The 20,000-nt window shown below is 47.7% G+C and overlaps 1 protein-coding gene across 1 annotated transcript in view; it reads right to left on the bottom strand.

Annotated features, from left to right (window-relative positions):
- LOC137904136 (receptor-type tyrosine-protein phosphatase mu-like) overlaps positions 1 to 20,000 on the bottom strand; it is a 38,351-nt gene that overhangs the window by 8,255 nt on the left and 10,096 nt on the right. Inside the window, exons 4-16 of the mRNA XM_068748300.1 lie at positions 15,875 to 16,186; positions 15,698 to 15,807; positions 15,411 to 15,612; positions 14,949 to 15,051; positions 11,820 to 12,001; positions 11,649 to 11,743; positions 10,823 to 10,859; positions 9,035 to 9,109; positions 7,132 to 7,264; positions 6,022 to 6,054; positions 2,225 to 2,343; positions 1,576 to 1,650; positions 892 to 918 (exon numbers count right to left, since the gene is read on the bottom strand). Of these exons, the coding sequence (XP_068604401.1) occupies positions 892 to 918; positions 1,576 to 1,650; positions 2,225 to 2,343; positions 6,022 to 6,054; positions 7,132 to 7,264; positions 9,035 to 9,109; positions 10,823 to 10,859; positions 11,649 to 11,743; positions 11,820 to 12,001; positions 14,949 to 15,051; positions 15,411 to 15,612; positions 15,698 to 15,807; positions 15,875 to 16,186 (1,503 nt within the window). The remainder of the gene's footprint in view (positions 1 to 891; positions 919 to 1,575; positions 1,651 to 2,224; positions 2,344 to 6,021; positions 6,055 to 7,131; positions 7,265 to 9,034; positions 9,110 to 10,822; positions 10,860 to 11,648; positions 11,744 to 11,819; positions 12,002 to 14,948; positions 15,052 to 15,410; positions 15,613 to 15,697; positions 15,808 to 15,874; positions 16,187 to 20,000) is intronic.

Genomic DNA, 20,000 nt, shown 5'->3' with positions numbered 1-20,000 from the left:
CCGCTGAAGGCGTAGACTCAGGAATTAGAGTCACTCTAAAAGCTTTTGGGTTTTCAGCGAGATAAATAAAAGCGTAGGATTGTTCGGCCTGGATGGAGGCGAGTCCTCTCCATTCTAGTTCCAGCTACTTAAGTTTTAGCGTTAGCTCAGTGTTCGTCTGCTCTGGTCTTTTGCTGACTAGTCCTCTTGAGGACGACCTTGAGAAACGAGACATCGTTAATCTTCCCACTTAATTAATGTTGAGTTAAGAAAATTTAGAAAACCACAAAATGCCAGATCCACGAATGACAAGCAAGACGTTCAGAGTAATAGCAGCTTCTAGCTGGACCTCTGACTGACTCCTCTGGTTTTACTGCTTGTGTTTAGTTTGACCTTTACCCCCCCCCCCCCCCCGCCCCCCGTCCACGCTGGCGTGTTGTGTCCATGCAGAGGTTGGAGGTCACAGACAGACGTGACGTCAACACGACACGCAGGAATGTTGTGGATGCGGGGATGGAGTGAAGCCCACCGTCGTTAGAATAGAAACAGAAACAAACCAAAGAAAAAGTGAAGGGAGAGCAATAAACGAATCAAGAAAACCTATTTTAAAGGAAAACTATTTCCTAAAGTGAAACAAACAAAATACATAATCTGTAAAATTAATTAAATATAAAAATTAAAAATGGAAGATTTGGAGGAAAAAAGTAAATTCTTTAAAAATTAAAACAATTAAATAAAAATCCCAAAGTGTAGAAACCACCTGAACAGGAAGCAAGCAGGGATGAATGGAAGCCAAAATATCACTCTCTCTTTCTCATTCTCTCCATCCTCTCCTATCCTTTCACCTGTCTCTTCTCTGTCTATCTGTCCAGGTTATTCTGTCCTAGCGGAGAAAAAGGAAAAGTGTCTCACCCAAAATGGCCGTCGGTACGAAGGGATCTTTGACCAAGACACATCAGCAGCAGACAGACAGACGGAGAGAGAGAGAGAGAGAGAGAGAGAGAGACAAGACAAAGGAAAAAGAAAGGAAAAGAAAATGAAGGGAAGGTCAGTCCCTCATCTGTGTACATGTGTCCAGGTAACTTGGGCGGAGTCAGATGGATTAGTTTTTCATTAGTGTTACTCATAAACCTTTGCTGATTGAATCTCTGCCTGGACAGGAAACAGGAAGTAAAGGGGTAGAGGTTCTGTAGGCGCACCTGTGCACAAGTAATTCATGCTGACTCTCTTTTCCGGCAGAGTTTGAGGCAAGTGTGGTGTACCTGGACTGTTTCACCGTGTGAACCTGGACTGTTTCACTGTGTGAACCTGGACATGTTGCCATTTTACACACCCATTAAAATGTTTAAACAGACTAACAAAGAAAAGTAGGGTCAGTTTTTGATGCAGTATTTGCGGCGCCCCCTTCAGGAGGTTTTAGCATCAGTCCTGATGAATGTCTCCTCCAGACCAGATCCTGGAGCTTCTCCAGGTTGTAAAAAAAGGCCTGAAGGATGATTACTGGAGCAGAGTGATGATGTCAGGTCCCACCTCCTCCTGGGAGTCAGGCGAGTTCACAGGGTTCGGCTTTGAAAATGAAAGGTGCGCATCCCTTACCTGGATAGTAGGAGTTGGGGATGGTGGTGCTGATGGTGTTTGTCTTTAGGGTGAAGGAGGATGGTGACGACACAGCTGGACAGAGACAGAAGACATCAATAATTCATGACACCCTTCAGAGAGCATTTTGTTAATATTATCATTATTAAGAAAAAGAAAATGAATATTTAGCACCAGCAGCATAAGAAATAAAGAACAGAAGGTAGTCGTGGAAAAAAGAAGAGGAGCTCAGAGGAGGTGGAAGCCTGAGGGAAGGTCAACTCCTCCGTCCTCTAGCCCTCCATCACCCAGCGCTCCCCTCTGGCTGTCTCTCCATCATGTCATGATAAAGCGCTCGCTCATTTCACCTGCAGCCACATCATGGCTTCAGCTCAGAATGTTCCACTTGTTAAAGCTGCTGCCGATCATGTTTATTACCGGGATGAACAACGGACACGAAGGCGTTGTGTCTTATTTTGTCTTTCCAGTCCCGGCTACTTTGTTTAATTCTGTACTTTGTCCTGTTCTGATTTCATCCATCGCTTTTCTTCCCATTCTTTTTTAGCTTTTATATCATCATCTTTCTTTGATTGGCCTTCAAGCAGAACCTGGACTGTTTCACTGTGTGGACCTGGACTGGTGGTGTGGTGTTGGTCTTTTGTGTACCCACCGCGTCCATTCAGAGAGTGCGTGTGCGTGTCCACCATCGTTGTGTGTTGGGAGCTGTTAACCATCAGAGTCATTTCCTGTCTGGAGCTCAGAGTTTCCTTCCTCTTCTTCGCCAACTTCCTGCAGAGACAAAAACGATACAATTCTTTACTATTTCTTGTCTTCAGTGGACAACGACGTCCAACAGGAAACACGAGTTGGACAGACTCATGGCTGCTGAATGTGTCCTGCTTGTTTGTCTCGTTGATGGGCGTGGCCTTCGCTGACCGTTGGACACCTGAACGTGTTTATACGTCACTGCAGCGAGACCGACTTTAGACTGTGTTGGTTTGAAGCACAGCAATAAAGCTCTACAGCGCTTTGGGTCGGTCCGTCTCTGTGCTGCTGGAGGTCAAACTCTTCTTCAAGCAAGCTAAAATAAACGCGAAGACTCTCGCTCTGCTCTGACGGCGTCTTCCACCCGAGGCAGCGCAGAGTCTTAAGGTGGCATGAGTAGGATCACATGTAGCTTCATCTGAGTTAAGGTGGAACCTCGGAGGTTTCTTCTGTTCAAAGTAAATGTATCTATCTATCTATCTCTATCTATCTCTATCTATCCATCCCTCTGTCTCTCTCTCCCTCTCCCTCTCTCTCTCTCCATCCATCCCTCCATCTCTCTCCCTCTCCATCCATCGCTCCGTCCATCCACTGCAGAGGAAAACATCCTTTCCTCAAACAGACAGAAAAACACTCCGTTTTGAAAGCTCGTCATATTTTCTCTCTTTCTATTCTGAGTGTAAGAAAAACATCCATTTGTTCAATTACACACACGCACACACACACACACACCTACTCACACACACACACGATTGAACATTTCACCCTGACCTGAAAATGGAAAAGGATGGAAAAATGTAGAAATATATAAATAAATATAAAAACAGGCTTTTAAACTGAAAAGTAAGATATCAGTGAAAGCAGCCGTGTGTGTGTGTGTGTGTGTGTGTGTGTGTGTCGGGGTTAACATGGAGGACGGTGGAGGCGCCCTCAGGCGAGGCTGCCCTCCTCCCCCTCATGTCGCCTATTTCTTCCTCTGTGGTTCGGTAAAAAGCTGCAGATTCTTCTACTGATTCTGACCTGAACACATCTCTGAGAACACCTGTGTGTTTACGCCATAAACACGCAGGTAAACAACACGGTGAGAAGGAGCTATGAGCTTCAAGAGAAGACACAAAATATACGCAGATACACAAAATATACACAAAATATACGCAGATACACAAAATATACGCAAAGATACACAAATATACACAAAATATACGCAAATATATACAAATATACACAGAATATACGCAAAGATACACAAATATACACAAAGATACACAAAATATACGCAAAGATACACAAATATACACAAAGATACACAAAATATACACAAAATATACGCAGATACACAAAATATACGCAAAGATACACAAATACACACAAAATATACGCAAAGATACACAAATATACACAAAGATACACAAATATACACAAAGACACACAAACTATACACAAAGACACACAAACTATACACAAAATATACACAAAATATACGCAAAGATACACAAAATATACGCAAAGATACACAAATATACACAAAGATACACAAAATATGCGCAAAGATACACAAAATATACACAAAGATACATAAATATACACAAAAACACACAAACTATACACAAAGATACACAAAGATACACAAAATATATGCAAAGATACACAAAATATACGCAGATACACAAAATATACACAAAGATACAAAAAATATACACAGATACACAAAATATATGCAAAGATACACAAAATATACACAAAGACACACAACAATAAGAGTATAATAAATAATAGAAAGCTTTTCTCTCTGTCTGCTTTTATTCAACGTGTTGCTCGGTGAGCTTCATCGTCCTCGTCTTCATCTTTCTGACTCTTCCTGACCTCTGACCTTTGACCCCCCAGTCTCCATAGAGACGAGTGAATAGAGAGGAGGTGACCTCACCTCTGAGAAATCGCTGCAGCAGAACACTGTGTGTGTCTGTGTGTGTGTGTGTGTGAGTGTGTGTGTGTGTGTCTGTGTCTGTGTGTGTGTGTGTGTGAGTGTGTGTGTCTGTGTGTGTGTCTGTGTGTGTGTGTGTGTGTGTGTGTGTGTGTGTGTGTATGATATCATCAGCGAGGTGTCGGGGTTGATTGATTTAGCAACACTTAACGTTAACACACACTCTGATGCATGTCAGAGCTAATCTATGCTAATCTAATGAACGACAGCACAATGCTGTTAGTGGTAATGGATGCCAGTGTGTGTGTGTCTGTGTGTGTCTGTGTGTGTGTCTGTGTGTGTCTGTGTGTGTGTCTGTGTGTGTGTCTGTGTGTGTCTGTGTGTGTAGGTGTAGGTGTAGCTCTCCTTGTAACGATCATTTGATCAGACAGGTTTATTACAGGAGGCTAATTCTATTAACCCCGCTCGGCTGCACACACAGCGCCGTAAATCAAACCCTCCTTCAGAGACACGCAGCCCGCAGTGAGCCGGCCCGTCCGCATACTTTTGGCCACGCTGCAGAATAAAAGCTGAATTGATTGATCGCTTGAAATAATTTTGGGCTCTCGAGGATAAAAACAGATTAAGATTATAAAGAATAACATTTTCCTTTGATCAATCCGAGAAAGAGTAAATTACACACACAAAATACTACAGTACACAGAGAAATAATTACCAGAAAACAACACAACAGACACAAGAACCATCTAGAACCTTCTGGTGCTGATCCGGATCACCGTGGGGACGGTGTGGATCCCGATCTAAGAACAATCTAGAACCTTCTGGTGCTGATCCGGATCACCGTGTGGACGGTGTGGATCCAGTTAGGAGGGGAGCGAGCTGCTTGGGGGAGGTCTGTGCTCTCAGAGCGCTTCTCTAGTTTTATATTCATTTTATTTTAACTGGAGCTTCCTGTGAGTACACACACACACACACACACACGCACACGCACACACACACACACGCACACACACACACGCACACACACACACACACACACGCAGGGCCGTGTGTCGATATGAAGCAGAGGTTCCACACAAACACACGGTGACCTGAGGAGGAGTGCGAGGACTTCCTGTCTCCCCGAGGAAGTGTTGGTTTGAGATAATTTGGCTCTAACCTGCAGGGAAGCTCCGCCCCCTCTCCTCCCGCTCACACATTATTTATTGATCAAAAAGCAGAGTTCTTATTTTTATGTTTCTCATCATAGAGAACAGAACCGTTTCAGGAGGCGGCTTCCTTCAGATGCCGCAGCGGAAACAAGCCCACCCTATGAACACATCGGCGAGCAGCCAATCAGAGGCGAGCAATAATGCCAACGTTTGATCGCCGCCAGTCATCGCTACGTCCGTGTTTGTGATTTAGTGCAGCGACTGTTTTGATTTAAATGTGGAAGCATTGATTTACATGGAGATGGGCGGAGTCTGGGGGTCGGAGGAGTGGTCAGACAGACAGGAAGTGGAGGTTCGGGTCACTGAGAATGACTGCTGAGATGTGGGTGACACGTAAAGGTCAGAGGTCAAAGGGTCAAATTAAGAGTCAGGGGTGAGACACGAAGGACATGTGACCATAGGACGAACATTAAAGGTCAGGATCCAAGTCTGTGGTGAGAGGTCAGAGGTCAAAGGTTCACGTTAGGGTCAGGGATCACAGGTGGCTTCAGGACAGGTAGGGAAACAGGAAGGAAGCGTGTTACAGTTAGATGCTAGGGTGAAAGGTCAGAGGTCAAACAGGTTACTCACAGGTAGTAAGTGTAGGAGTGATAATTTCTTCGTCTGAGTGGTGGGGGCGGAGCAGAGGAAGGGATGAAATGGAGGGCAAGAAAAAACAGAAAAACAGAAAAAGGAAAAAACCACAGATTAATGTCTCGGAGAGAAAAAACACATTATTCTGCGTGAGGAGGCGGGGCCAGGGAAAGGTATCCGTGTTGCCCGGTACACCTGGAGCCGCTGGACAGATTCCAGCTTCGGCCCGATTGATCAGCTGATCAATGCGGCTGCTTTTTAGCATCGAGGTCTAACCACATATCCCTCCGCCTAACAGCTGCATCCACTCGGCCCCACAAAGAACTAGTCCTGAGCGGTGGAAGGTTACGCCGTCGCCCCGCCCCCCTCACTTCCTGCGTTCACGCCGAGTCTAACGAGTCTGACCTCTGTCTGCTCACAGAGTAGAAATCAAACGCGCCCCATCAACATTAGAAAGCTCGTTAGAGCCCGAACAGCTGCTCCTCTTGCTCTAATATCAGATCAGAGCCCGGTGAGGAAGACGAGGCCGGCTCGTACTCTTCGCTCAGACGTTGCCTGAAGCCATTCGGCTCCGAGCGACTGAGAAGAAGAATGAAACGCTCTTTCATCTAAATTTCTGTCTCATCGTCGACACAGAGGCTTTCTTTTCTGTTTTTAAGTGTGTGTCTAGGATGCATTGTGTGTGTGTGTGTGTGTGTGTGTGCGTGCGTCCCGGGGGGGTGTGTGTGTGTGTGTTTGATGTTGGAGAATAAAGTAGGTCCACATATAGTTTAATGGTGATTACTGCTGCAATCTGTTCCATTATTCATCCTCCTCTTCCTCACTGCCACTGGGCGCGCCGCGCTCATCTACAGCACAGAGGCGCGTAGCATAAAGCGCTAGCAGCGCTAGCAGCAGGACGGTCGGCGGCTTTTTATTGCCTCCGCCAACGAGGTTGTTTCTGACGCCGTTTGTCTGTTTGTTCGCAGGATTACGAAAAAACAGTCAGGAAGGGGTCCGATGTGAACTACGATGCTAGCCCGCTGTGCTATCATCCATGCTAACATCTGGTCCTCTCTGACGTAAACGAGATGAGCGGGAACACTTTGTGTTTGTGGACGCTCTCACCGTTTCTTCATCAGCAGGATGACGCCGAGGAAGATGATGATGAAGAGCAAGACGCCGGCGATGGAACCGGCGATCTTCACCGTGTGGTCCGACTGTTTCTCCTGCTCTGGTTCTGGTTTCCTGGTTGCAGCTCCTGAAAACAAGAATCCTCATCAGAAGCTTCGCCCAAAGCAGCGCTGATGTGGCTACAGCTAACTAGCTAGTTAGCTACTGTTAGCTAACTATTGACTAACCGTTAGCAACATGTCGACAGACTAATTAACGACCTGCAAGAGCTGATTATGTCATTTATTAACGCGACTATCAAACTAACCAGATTAACGACCAACATCATTACTAGTCAGGGTTTAGTTTTATTTCTAAATGTAATTTATAATATTTAATTTAACCCTTAACTTCCAGGTCTCGCTGCTCTTCTAATAGTTGCACTAATACATATTAATCATCTAGTTAATGAGGTAGTAATTAGTGTAAATATTTAACTTCTCTGTGTTAATTATCATTAAAATGATTCCCATTACAACCAGATCAACATTTATTGATCATTAAATATCACAGTTGCTCCTCCCATTAATAAATGAACTGGAGAGATTTAATGGGAGGCGGTGCTTAATTAATGACAGCCAAACGGAGACTGGTGTGTGTGCGTGTGCGTGCGTGCGTGTGTGTGCGTGTGCGTGTGTGTGTGCGTGCCGTTTTGTCGGTCGGCGCCGGTAGAAGTGGGTCCGACCCGGTTCTCATTCCGATGGAAGAGGAGGTAAAGATGATGTGTGACGGACGGCGAGCGGAGACTCGTTCTGTCTGCGTAATGTGATGGGATGTCAGGCCCATGAAAAAGCCATTACCTGTGCGTGTGTGCGTGCGTGTGTGTGCGTGTGTGCGTGAGTGTGTGTGCGTGCGTGCGTGTCCAGGTGTAATATCCAGATGAGACGATGGTGCTCTACTAAACGGGTCGTCTCAGACGCTGACAGCCGCCATCGGTCACTGGTGTTACTGGGAGGGAGGACGTGGCGGCACAAACATAAACCAAACTAGTTACCAGCCTAAACTAGTTACTGAAACCAGTCCGACCAGTGAGCCGTGTGAGCAGACGCACCCTTTACTGGTGTGTGAAGCAGCCAAACTGGTTTCCAGTGGAATGAATGTGGATGGTTGGAATTTCTCTGTTTTCATTTTGTCTTTTCAAGGTTAGAGGAGCTCGACTATCAGCAGCATCTCACACACACACACGCACACACACACATGCACACACACACACGCACACACAGACACACACACACAGACACGCGTTTAAAGGCGATCAAAACACTGCTTGAAGAATTTATCTGTGTCTGTATTTTGTGTGTGTGTGTGTGTGTGTGTGTGTGTGTGTTGCTGTTTCCTGCTTCGGGGCTTCAGCCAGTCACGATGAGTGGGAGGTGTGTGTGTGTGTGTGTGTGTGTGTGTATTAATGTGCCTGTATACAACAGCTGTTTAAGTGTGATTGACGACTGATGGAGACACAACTTCTGCCCCCCCCCCCCCCCACACACACACACACAGATGCACGCACGCACACACAACATCATGATGAGTGTGTGTATAAAGAATTGGTGGAAAGTTTCAACCCTCAGGCTGGTAAATATTTAAATGTAATTTTCTGCGAGCTGTGACTGAAACATTTGTGTGTGTGTGTTTGTGTTTGTGTGTGTCACACCTGTTCTGTTGTGCATTAATGAAAAGAGAAATCTGAGACCCCCCCACACACACACTGATATTTCTATATGAGTCAATTAAAAAACCTACATTGTTAATTCTTGATGAATCCACCGATCCATAAATTCAGTCTGTGTTTCTGAGTGTTTCTGTGTACTTCTGAGTGTTTCTGTGTATTTCTGTGTATTTCTGAGTCTTTTCATCTGACCTGTGAGCTGCTTGTCGCCGGCCGCCGGCGCGATGCGGATGTACGGCGTGGTGAGCTGGGTGGCGATTATAGCGGCTATTCATCCAGGAAGGCATGCAGAGAGAGAGACAGAGAGCGGGACAGACAGACAGGCAGAGAGGGAGACAGGCTGTGGCAGCGCTTGGTACTGAAGCAGAATCATTAGTACCATGCAGCTTCTCTGTTCAAACGTCATTTCAGCTGAAACTAACAAAGGGTTAAATGAAAGAGTTAGCGTAAAACAATCGGAACAATCAATTCTTAAATGATTACAACATTCTCACACAAAACACGACTCATTTGCGTGAAGAATCATTTTTGGATTTTAAAAGACAGGAAAGAATTTTCCAGAACATTCCAGAAACAGACCTGAAAGAGAAGCTCGTTAATCAGCCATTAATCGATCGATCATCAGTAGTTAGTCAAAAAGGAGGATGCAGCAGCGTTAGCTCTCGGGTCAACGGTTAGCGTTGGTGCTTTTGGACTTCTGCAGAATTGTTGATTTGTTCGTCGATGTGTTTTCTCTAGGGTCTATGAGAGCTGAATTGCATTCTGGGACATTATGAGTGTGTTTCAAATCGTCCAACTATTTCAGCAAAGGATGAAAATCATTTAAGCAGAATTTGTGTGTCTTTTGTTTGTCCAGTTAGCATTCAGCAGACGTTCGGCGCTCCTTTGCATTCACATCAGCTACGCTCACTGCTAGCGCTGCACCGTGGGGGAGGAGGGGGCACCCCCCCCCCGGGAGTTCTGGTTGGCTGCTGTTGCGTGACTGACAGGGGCCAGGGGACCGCCGCAGCCAATCAGCATCTGGTGTCGTGAGCCACTAGAACTGTGCTCCAATAAAAGCTGATTAAAGCCAGAACAGTCAATTACTGTGTGTGTGAGCGTGTGTGAGTGTGTGTGTGTGTGGGTGTGTGTGTGTGTGTCTGTGTGTGTTAATCCTGGATGTTCATCGGGGGAGCTAACAGTGTTTTTGGCGTGTTTAGCTGCAGCCATAAACAGCTCTCTGGACACCCATACAGTGCCAGCCATTGGAATTGTTTTAGCATAGCGTTAGCGTAGCTTGGTGTTCATTGTGTGCTTTATTTGCCTCGCCATTAGAGGACAGACAGACGGCGTGAAGGACAGGTGTCAGCCATCTGTGTGCCATTACACTTCTGGATGGGACTAACGTGCTAACCATTAGCCTAGCGCTCCAGTAGCTAAAGGCCATCTGTGTATCATTAGACAGAATGAACTGGCTGCTGCCTGGCTAGCTAACAGCTAATTAGCAGTTAGAGCTGTCCAGGAGTCAGCAGAGTTCAACAGAGACCAAAAAATAGGTGCAACCAGCTAATGATGCTAACTGCTAACACCATAAATAAAAGCGTTTTTTGACTTTGACGAGATTAAAATTAAAGGGCAACCAAATACTTGATTAAAAGATGAAGATAGATGATAGAAACCTTTCAAAATAAAAAATATCATGTGGAGAAACATGACCTTCACAGATATTTATATTTACACCAACGCTTCACAGAAATAAAAGTGATAGCTTAGCATTGATTTACACCAACAAATCCAGAACTGTATAAGGAACGTCTGCTAACTCTATAAAAGAGAAAATAATCTCAACACAATAAGAGAGCATTTCATTATTTATCGTTATTGTTGTTCTATTGGTCATATTCTAATGATGTTCTAATGTTGATTCATGTTCGTAGTCAGGGGTTCTATCGCCACCTGCAGGACCGGAGGTCCATCAAAATAAAAGACACTTTTTCTTACCTTTTGTCGCCACACGCACGCAGTCGATCTTTGTCTCCTGTTAGAGAGAGAAGCAAATTAGTTTCCTGTCAACACAAACACCGAAATATTAGCTACACACACACACACACACACACACAGTAACCAGAGCGGACAGAAGGAAAATGGCTGTGGATGAGTGCCTGTGCTGGCATTTAACAAGCAGTGCACACACACACACACACACACGGTGAAACAGGTTTTGGTGAAAGACGAAAGTGAACATCTTGTGTCTTTCTGTTTTTAACAAACAGACGACAAATTAACCACAAGAGCTCATGAATATTCATCCTCACACACACACACACACACACACACACACACGCAGCAGTGGTGTGGCTCTGCGGCGTGGCGACAGTAAAAGGCACTACTGTTGCTGCATTATTCAACACACACTCAAATTAAAACCTCCCAGCGTCAATAATTAACACAACACAATACGATCTGTGTAATAGTGAACACACACACACACACACACACACACACACACACAGCTCCCCATTAGCGATACTGGTCAGAGTACTGGAACTATCTCTGCCCAGTTCAGTTCTGATAACCCATCGCTAACTTAAATTCTATCTATTTCGTATAACTCCTCTGTGGGCAGGACAGAGGCGGAGCTAGGGGCGGAGCCAGGTCATCACAGGACCAACCCGGTTGACTTTCGTCTCCTTTCGAGCTAGCTGCTAACTGCTAATAATATTATATTATATTTTAAACTGGAAGTTTCTCCATCCACAGTGGTGATGATGAAGCTGTAGTCACCTGGTCAGGTGTGTGTGTGTGTGCGTGCTACATGCGGGCTCACCCCATTAGCGGTGCTAACAGCCTGGTAGTAGATTCCATAGCTCTTATGAGGCAGCAGAGGAGCGTTCCAGTAACCGCTGTAGGTTCGGTTATCACCTGCACACAAGGTAAAAGACATGTTAGCTAAGCTAACCGGCTAACTAGCTAGCTGTCTGTCTGTGTGCGGACTGACCGACGCAGAACGGCATCGGCGCTCTCAGCTCGCTCATCGGAAGCTCGGCGCTGAAGTAATACTGCGAGTCCAGCAGCGTGGCGTTCTGGAAGTGGATCGGCACCGGGTAGCAGCGCAGGATCTCTGCAGTACCCCTCCGCTGCCTGCGGGGGCGCTCCTCCTCCACCACCACCTGGTACTTACTGCAGACAGACGGGATGGAGAACACCTGCATGTTTGTTCCTGGGATCTGATAAATATCCTCGACACGGTCACATGACTATGACATCACAGTGACCCAAAGCTAGCTAGCTGAGTACGTTTGTGGCTTAAGCTAATGAACAGTTGCATCATGGGAATTGCAGGCGTGTGTTTTCTTTGAGCTTCTCCTGTTTTTCGGAGGACAAGCTGCTTCCTGGAGGACCGCCTCTCCGCAGAGCTGCTGGGACACGGATGGATTCTTTATTGGATTCCCGTCCGACGCAAACGGCGCTCCTCCTCCATCTGTTGGTTCATTATTCAGCGCCACAGAAAGGTCGGCGCCGCCGTCCCGCCTCTCCATCACTCGCTCCTCATCTTTATTAACTTTACAGCAGTCTGACATTAAACTGCTAATTGATGTCGTCCAGCCTGCGCCGGTATTAAATCCTACAAAGTGGCGAGGTCAACAGTCAGCTCCTCCCCCCCCGTGTGAAGGGGTGGAGCTACGTCCACCACAAGGCTGATCCCGATCCGGGTGCCGTCGTCCATTCGCAGCCTTTTATTCTCCGACTTACGGGCCGTCACCTCTGAGACAAGTTGCTCCACCCCCATTACAATAATCGATGCTCCGCCTCCGCAGGGAGACGCCCCCTGACCCCGCTGCGCTCGCGGGCCAACACAGAAACTGTCCGACAGACGTCGATGAAACTCGGACGAACGGTTGGACTCAAGAACCGTTTAGGTCCCGGACTGGACCCGAGTCGAGGGACGGATCCGGATCCTTTATGACGTAACCCACGGTTACGGTGACACAGAAGCTCCGAGCAGCACCTGAACGCACCACGGCGACTTTCCAGCAGCGTTCGCGTCCCGAGGGACGCCGGGAAACAATAGTTGTGTTTTTCACAGGAAACAGATTCAGGAGCCATACCCCCCCCCCCCCCCCCCCCCACACACACACACACGGGGGGGTGCACGGTGAAACAGCAGTATTGTCACATTTCCTGCCGGACAGGAAACTGAAGGAGGACAGGAAGTCCAACTCACTGCAGCGTCTGTTTGGTTTCATTCCCGACTGAAGCGGACAGAACGGGGATTCAAACCCTTTCTTCCTCCAGCCCGTCTCTCTCCTCCCCCTCACATCTGTCTCCCGCTCTTTGTGTCCCCTCTTCCTCCCTCTGTCTTCCACAAACCGTCTCTAATCACATTTCTTCACGTCTCACGTCGCAGCACTTGTTCTGTGTCTGTGACAGAATCTGATTACAGCTGCAGGTCGCCCGCGGCAACACCTTTTGTCCTGCGATCGCTCTCACACACTGAGCTGTGTGTGTGTGTGTGTGTGTAGCGTGCCGACACACACGCACACACACACTCTGGTGTCAAAGGAGACAAAAGCAAAGATAAATATAAACAAACATAAAATGTATCTCCGAGCAGCGTCTGTTAAATCGGACGGATTTCACATAAACTATCGTGTCAATTAACACACTGTGCGTCACACACACACGCACACACACGCACACACACACACTCACGCACACACGCCTTACATCGGCGGTCTTGTCCCTAAATCACACATGAAAGGATTAATGGTCCTCTTCTCCTCATCAGACTGAACACGCGTGTTCTGTACGAGTGTTTCCACGTCAGCAGGCGGGACGGCGATGGTTGGGGTCAGGTGGAGGTCAGGTGGAGGTCAGGTGGAGGTCAGGACGAGCATGACGCTGATGTCACAGGGCGGGGCAGTCTGTGTAAACTGGTTCATCAGGGTGTCCTCCTGGTTTGCTGTTACTGGAACCCTTACTGGGACCCTTACTGGGACCCTTACTGGGACCCTTAGTGGAACCCTTACTGGGACCCTTAGTGGACCCTTAATGGAACCCTTACATGGACCCTTAATGGAACCCTTATTGGAACCCTTACTGGGACCCTTAATGGAACCCTTACTGGAACCCTTACTGGGACCCTTACTGGGACCCTTACTGGCTGTGCACGGGTCTGCCGTCCCTTTTCCTTCCATCGGGTTCTGGACCAGATTTTCCCGCTGCCTCCTGTTCTGGATCGTGTTCTGGACTCCGTGTGCTGAACCAGTTCTCCCAGTAGAGCCGGCGCTCTTTACCTCTAATCCTGCGCTGCCCTTTGGCTAATTCTCCTCCTGATGGCATCGATTATCAGAGAGACGATGTTAAGTGTGGAGACGAGGCGAGTCGCATGCTAACGACCGACCGAACGACCGAGCGACCGACCGACGCTTACGTTGGGCCGGTTTCCTTTCATCCTCGCCTTCAAACGTCTGAGCCCTGGTTTCACGACTCCGTCCTGTCTTCAGTTCGGCGGCTGGAGACCGTCTCACGCGCTTTTACTGTCGCTCAACATCTCGTTTATTGTTTGTGAAAGAGATCAACTGTTAATTAATAAACGGAGACGAACCGGAGCGTCTTCCTGTCGGCGCCGGCTGATTGACACATTAGCCGCTAATCCCCTGCTAATCCTCAGTGTTAGCAGCAGGCTCTGATTAGCCCCGCCCGCTGATCATTAATTAACCGAATCCCTCGTTACGCCCCGACGATGGAGAGCAGACGTCTGTTGACATGACGACTGTTGCCGTGGAGACCGCGCATGCGGTCGGTCATCGAAAGTTGCTGCTAACAGTCGTAACTATCGTCTGTAGATGAAAGGAATCTTTCAGAGTTTTGTTGTCACGGCGACGTTTCAGGAAGCCGCCCCGTTTCAGCCGTAATCGGTTGAGGGAGCGCTTGATTCGGACGTGACAGTTTGTCTGAGCTGCAGTTTCTCCTTCAAAGTGCTTCATGTCATGTTTTAATGTTTAACGTTCGACTCATGAAAACTTCATGAAGCAGAAGATTGATGCTGCTGAATATTTGAACGCCTGTGTGTGTGTGTGTGTGTGTGTGTGTGTGTGTGCGTGCGTGCGTGCGTGCGTGCTACCTGACTGGCGCGCCCCGGCTCTGGGCCGGTTTCAGCAGGACGGTGACGGTGGAGTCGGTCTGGTTGAGAGGAGACTCCTGATCGTACGCCGGCATCAGAGGAGCTGAGGAGGAGAGTCTCGGTTAGATGTCTTTCTATTGGTCGCCCATTGGGCCCCGCCCTCCCATGACTCACAACTAGCATCACAGGTGGCTTCCAGAGACACAATGGTTTATAGTCTATAAACATTAAGGGACTAACATCCAGGTTCACGCGGTGAAACGGTCCAGGTTCACGCGGTGAAACGGTCCAGGTTCACACGGTGAAACAGTCCAGGTTCACGCAGTGAAACGGTCCAGGTTCACGCAGTGAAACGGTCCAGGTTCACACAGTGAAACAGTCCAGGTTCACACGGTGAAACAGTCCAGGTTCACGCAGTGAAACGGTCCAGGTTCACACAGTGAATTGCACACACACACACACCTGAGATCTTCGTGGTGAACTGGGTGATGACCGGAGGTCCGAAGCCTTTGACGGTTGATGCTCTTATTGTGAAGGAGTAGGTGGAGCCTGGGTAGAGCCCGGTAAAAATGTGGCTGGTCTCATTGGCCAGTTTGAACACCTTGCCGCTCTGATTGGACAGGTCAAACTCAGTGTCGAAGGAGCTCAGGGCTTTGTAGGAGATCTGTGGAGGAGGACGACGTTAATGCCAGAGGGCATTGTGGGTAACGGAGTCAAACTGATTTGTTAACTTCTCGCTTCGGTCTCACCTCGTACTTCCGGATCCGGCCGTAGGTCTGCTGCGGTTCCCTCCAGCTCAGGCTGATCCGCTGCTCGTAGCTGCTGCCCAGGATGGAGGCCACCGGAACCGCCCCCGGAACTGACATGGAAACACCTGGCTTCGTAAAATGCTAATGAGACGTGACACGTGATTCGCCGAGTCCTACCGTCCTCGTCCGTCAGCACCAGCAGCTCCTCGCTCTCCTTGCGTCCCTCCGGATTACTCAGGACCAGTTTCAGACTGACGTTGGTGAACGGCGGGAGGCTACGAACGGCGTGCTGCGGCACGGCGCTCAGAGAGTCGTACACCACCTCCTCCCGCGCCGCCTCCTTCAGCCCTGCAGGTCGGTAGCGGTACTGCACGGTGAGGTTGTAGCTGTGGCAGCGGGTCACGTTGTAGCCGAACGGCTCCCATCGCACCGTCACCTGTTTGGACTGAACGTCGATGACCTCGAGACGCCGCGGGCCGTGCATTGGATCTGAAGCGGGAGAGCAAAGGTGGACGCGATTAGGATTCTACGCTACGCTACGAGACAGAAGGTCTCTGGGTGAGGATGTGTTTTGTTGTTCTGTTCTCGTCCCCAAACAGCTTCAGGTGCAGCAACACCATCTGGGAGCCGCCGCGGTTTGCACGCCGCTAAAGCCGAACAGGTAACCCTCAGCATCTGTTCTGATCTCCTCTATGAAGACTGAACCAGGAACGTCTTCGTCTCATTATTGTTTAGTCAACGTGATGAATCCCCGAGGACAACACGTCTCCGCCGGTTTAAGCTCCTCCCGCTTGTCTTCGGTGGAGACACGATTCCATCATCAGACATCTGGGTTCTGTTTTAAAGTGTTCGTACGGAGACATGGCCGCATGCCGCTAGGCGTTCTTAGCATAGCTATAGAAGAGGACAACTGAAAAGGTAATGGTCCCAGAATAGATCCCTGTGGTACTCCTCGCCTGTAACGGGTATGACTCACTCGGGAACTCCACCTCTTTCACGTCACCGTCCCGACCAGGATCAGGAACAAACGTGTACCTGTCGGAGCTGTGACATCATCGTCATGTGATCTGCTTAGTGCAGGTGAGCTAACTGTAATACGACCTCACTTCCTGTTTACGGCAGTGGATGGAAGGGAAAACAGAAAGAACGAGTTTCATCTGAACGGAGACAGAGCGAGAGAGAAGGGCGATAGAGCGAGATTAAAAGAAGCTTCGGACTGAGCGAGCACGCACGCACGCACGCACACACGCACACACACACACACACACACACACACAACCCAATCTAAGTGCTGTATTTCAGGATGACAGACAGCGATCCACTCTGAGGGAGAATGATAGATGAGAGCATGAAAGAGCAATTTCTCCTGACAAAACCTCAACGTGTGTGTGTGAGCGTGTGACAGAGTGTGTGTGTGTGTGTGTGTGCGTGAGAGTGTGTGTGTTTCCAGGTGTTTTTCTGCAGCCGATGAACAATACCTTTCCTGTTCTTTGTCGTTTTTCATCTGTGTGTGTGGTTGATTGTGCCTGCACAGAAACTTCCTGTTATGGAGCCACACACACACACACTCACACACACTCTCACACACACACTCACACACACTCTCACACACACATACTCCGTCTCTCTGCAGGCTTTTAGCGAGACACAATAGAGGCACTTGTGAGTTTCTCCACCGCGGTAGTGAGATGAAAGAGAGACGGCGAGCTAAATGGTTGGTCTACAGGGAACACACACACACACACACACAGACTGAGACATTGCCGCGGCAACAATAAGTGTCAGGGGTCAAGGGGAGCAGGAGGAGGGGATTGAGCTGGATCCTATTACCCATAATCCCAGAGGGGAAAGTGAACGCTATCACATAAAGTCCTCCGCTCCCTGCTGTGCATCACAGTCATCATGGATCCATCCCATAATACTGGGCTGACATTTAAACAGAGACAGGAGCGCCCTGCTGATGATGTCATCAAGTGTTTTTCCATAAAACCGTTCATGAACTCAGGAGCACAACCTCGCGATGAAGACGAGGAGGAGGACGAAGAGCACGCCGGTCGACAGGTGGTTCAATTAAACCGACCCCAACCAATCAAATGCTGCGATGACGGCAAACACAAGGGGCGTGGCCTGTTTGAGGCGGGGCAACCGTGCATCTGCGTCACACGCAGGGAAAACCTCCATGTCCTCATTGATCATGCAAACACGTGATTATTGATTAACAAATACAAACGACAGCGCTGAAGCTATCCTCAAATAAAGCATTTCCTGTTCAGACCCCCAAAGGATTATGGGATCTGTTGTTCAAAAAATGTCACCAAAGACAAAAATAAATAGACATTGCATATTGAACCATGAGTTGAGCCTGAGTACAAGGACATAAAGCATGCTGGGACATGTAGTAACTCCATAAATAAGACCAAAACCAGAGCGGGTAATTCACGGATCAATAAATGCAATCGGAGCTTCTATAGGAGCTGAAGCAGCGCCGCAGCGTTCAGCCCCCCCCCCCCCACACACACATTTTTCACACTCTATTTATCACAGGTTGACTTTCGCCTCGTTAGCTTCACTTCAGCCACGGCTAATGCTTTTATTCTGGAGTTCCCACACATCCTGTCGCAGAACAACAGAAGAACACTTCTCATCGGGGGGGGGGGGGGGGCTCGCCCCGTGAAATAAAAGACGAACTATTTAAGCAGTAAAACCTGCATCTTCTGTGTTTTCAGGCTCAAAGTGAGGAACACGAGATTCCTCCCGCTCCGTGACCTTTTCCAGCGAACACGACCCTGACTGATTGAAACAGATTCCAACATGGCTTCCATTCACCCCGCTGACACACGCGCACACACACACACACACGCACGCACACACACACACACAACTGCTGGTCTTTTGTTCTCACTGAATGCTGAACATTTCAACCTTTTTGAATGTTACCATTTACTCAATAACCCCCCCCCCCCCCCGCTTGGCCCATTTATCTCCGCCTCATTGATCTCCTCGTCTTTCGCTCTTCGCTTCCGTCGCAGCTTCTCCAGTTCTAATTGCGGCTCCTTCTGGTTTCTCTCATCGCTCTGACATCATCGCAGCCTCCGGAACAACCACAGCGGGAAACAGGAAGGACTCACCCTGACTAACGGGCTAACGGGCTAACTAGCTCGCTAGCTAGCTAACCCAACTTTTCATTTTACACCGTGAGAATCGATTAGCGGTAGGCAAACAGTCGACCACGCTGTAAAATGAAAGGATTATTCATCCATTGAGAAACCAAAGGAAGTCACAGAAACGTCCACACGACCCCGTGACCCTGCTCCTGAACCAGATCCCACGTCACTCAAACATCTGACGACGACTTGATCCTAAGCACACTGATTGATCACGAGTTGCTGGGACATTCCCGAGGCATGGCTCTGTATCTATGGAAACGCTGATGGGGGGCGGGCGTCCCTGAGATTGCGTGGATCTGGGGGTTTTGTGGATTCTTCTCAGGCCGGCGGGGGTTTATTAGCGGGGCAGAGGCTGCTGGGAGCTGATAACAGACAGAAACAGAGGAAATAAACAAACGCTGCCGAGGAAGAGGAAGAAGAAGAAGAATACATCACAGCGAGGAGGGCTGCAGCTCTGAAGGTGACTCTAGGATGGAGGAGAGGAGGAGGAGGAGGAGGAGGAGGAGAGGTTTAATTTTTCATTTCCAGGAGATCACCAGATTTAATATGAGAGAGTGAGGAGGAGGAGGATGGGGGAGGAAGAGGAGCAGAGATGAGGATCAGCGATGGATGATGGATATCATTCCATCAGATCAGAACCAAGAGTCTGATCTATCTATCTATCTATCTATCATTTATATCTATCTATCTATCTATCTATCTATCATTTATATCTATCTATCTATCTATCATTTATATCTATCTATCTATCTATCTATCTATCTATCATTTATATCTATCTATCATCTATCTATCTATCATTTATATCTATCTATCTATCTATCTATCTATCTATCATTTATATCTATCTATCTATCCATCTATCTATCAATCATCTATATCTATCTATCTATCATTTATATCTATCTATCTATCTATCTATCTATCTATCTATCTATCATTTATATCTATCTATCTATCCATCTATCTATCAATCATCTATATCTATCTATCTATCATTTATATCTATCTATCTATCTATCTATCTATCTATCTATCTATCTATCAATCATCTATATCTATCTATCATCTATCTATCTATCATTTATATCTATCTATCTATCTATCTATCTATCTATCTATCTATCATTTATATC

Source organism: Brachionichthys hirsutus, chromosome 14 (assembly GCF_040956055.1).
Source record: "Brachionichthys hirsutus isolate HB-005 chromosome 14, CSIRO-AGI_Bhir_v1, whole genome shotgun sequence".
NCBI classification, from domain to species: Eukaryota; Metazoa; Chordata; class Actinopteri; order Lophiiformes; family Brachionichthyidae; genus Brachionichthys; species Brachionichthys hirsutus.
This window is presented reverse-complemented; position numbering and strand designations above follow the sequence as displayed.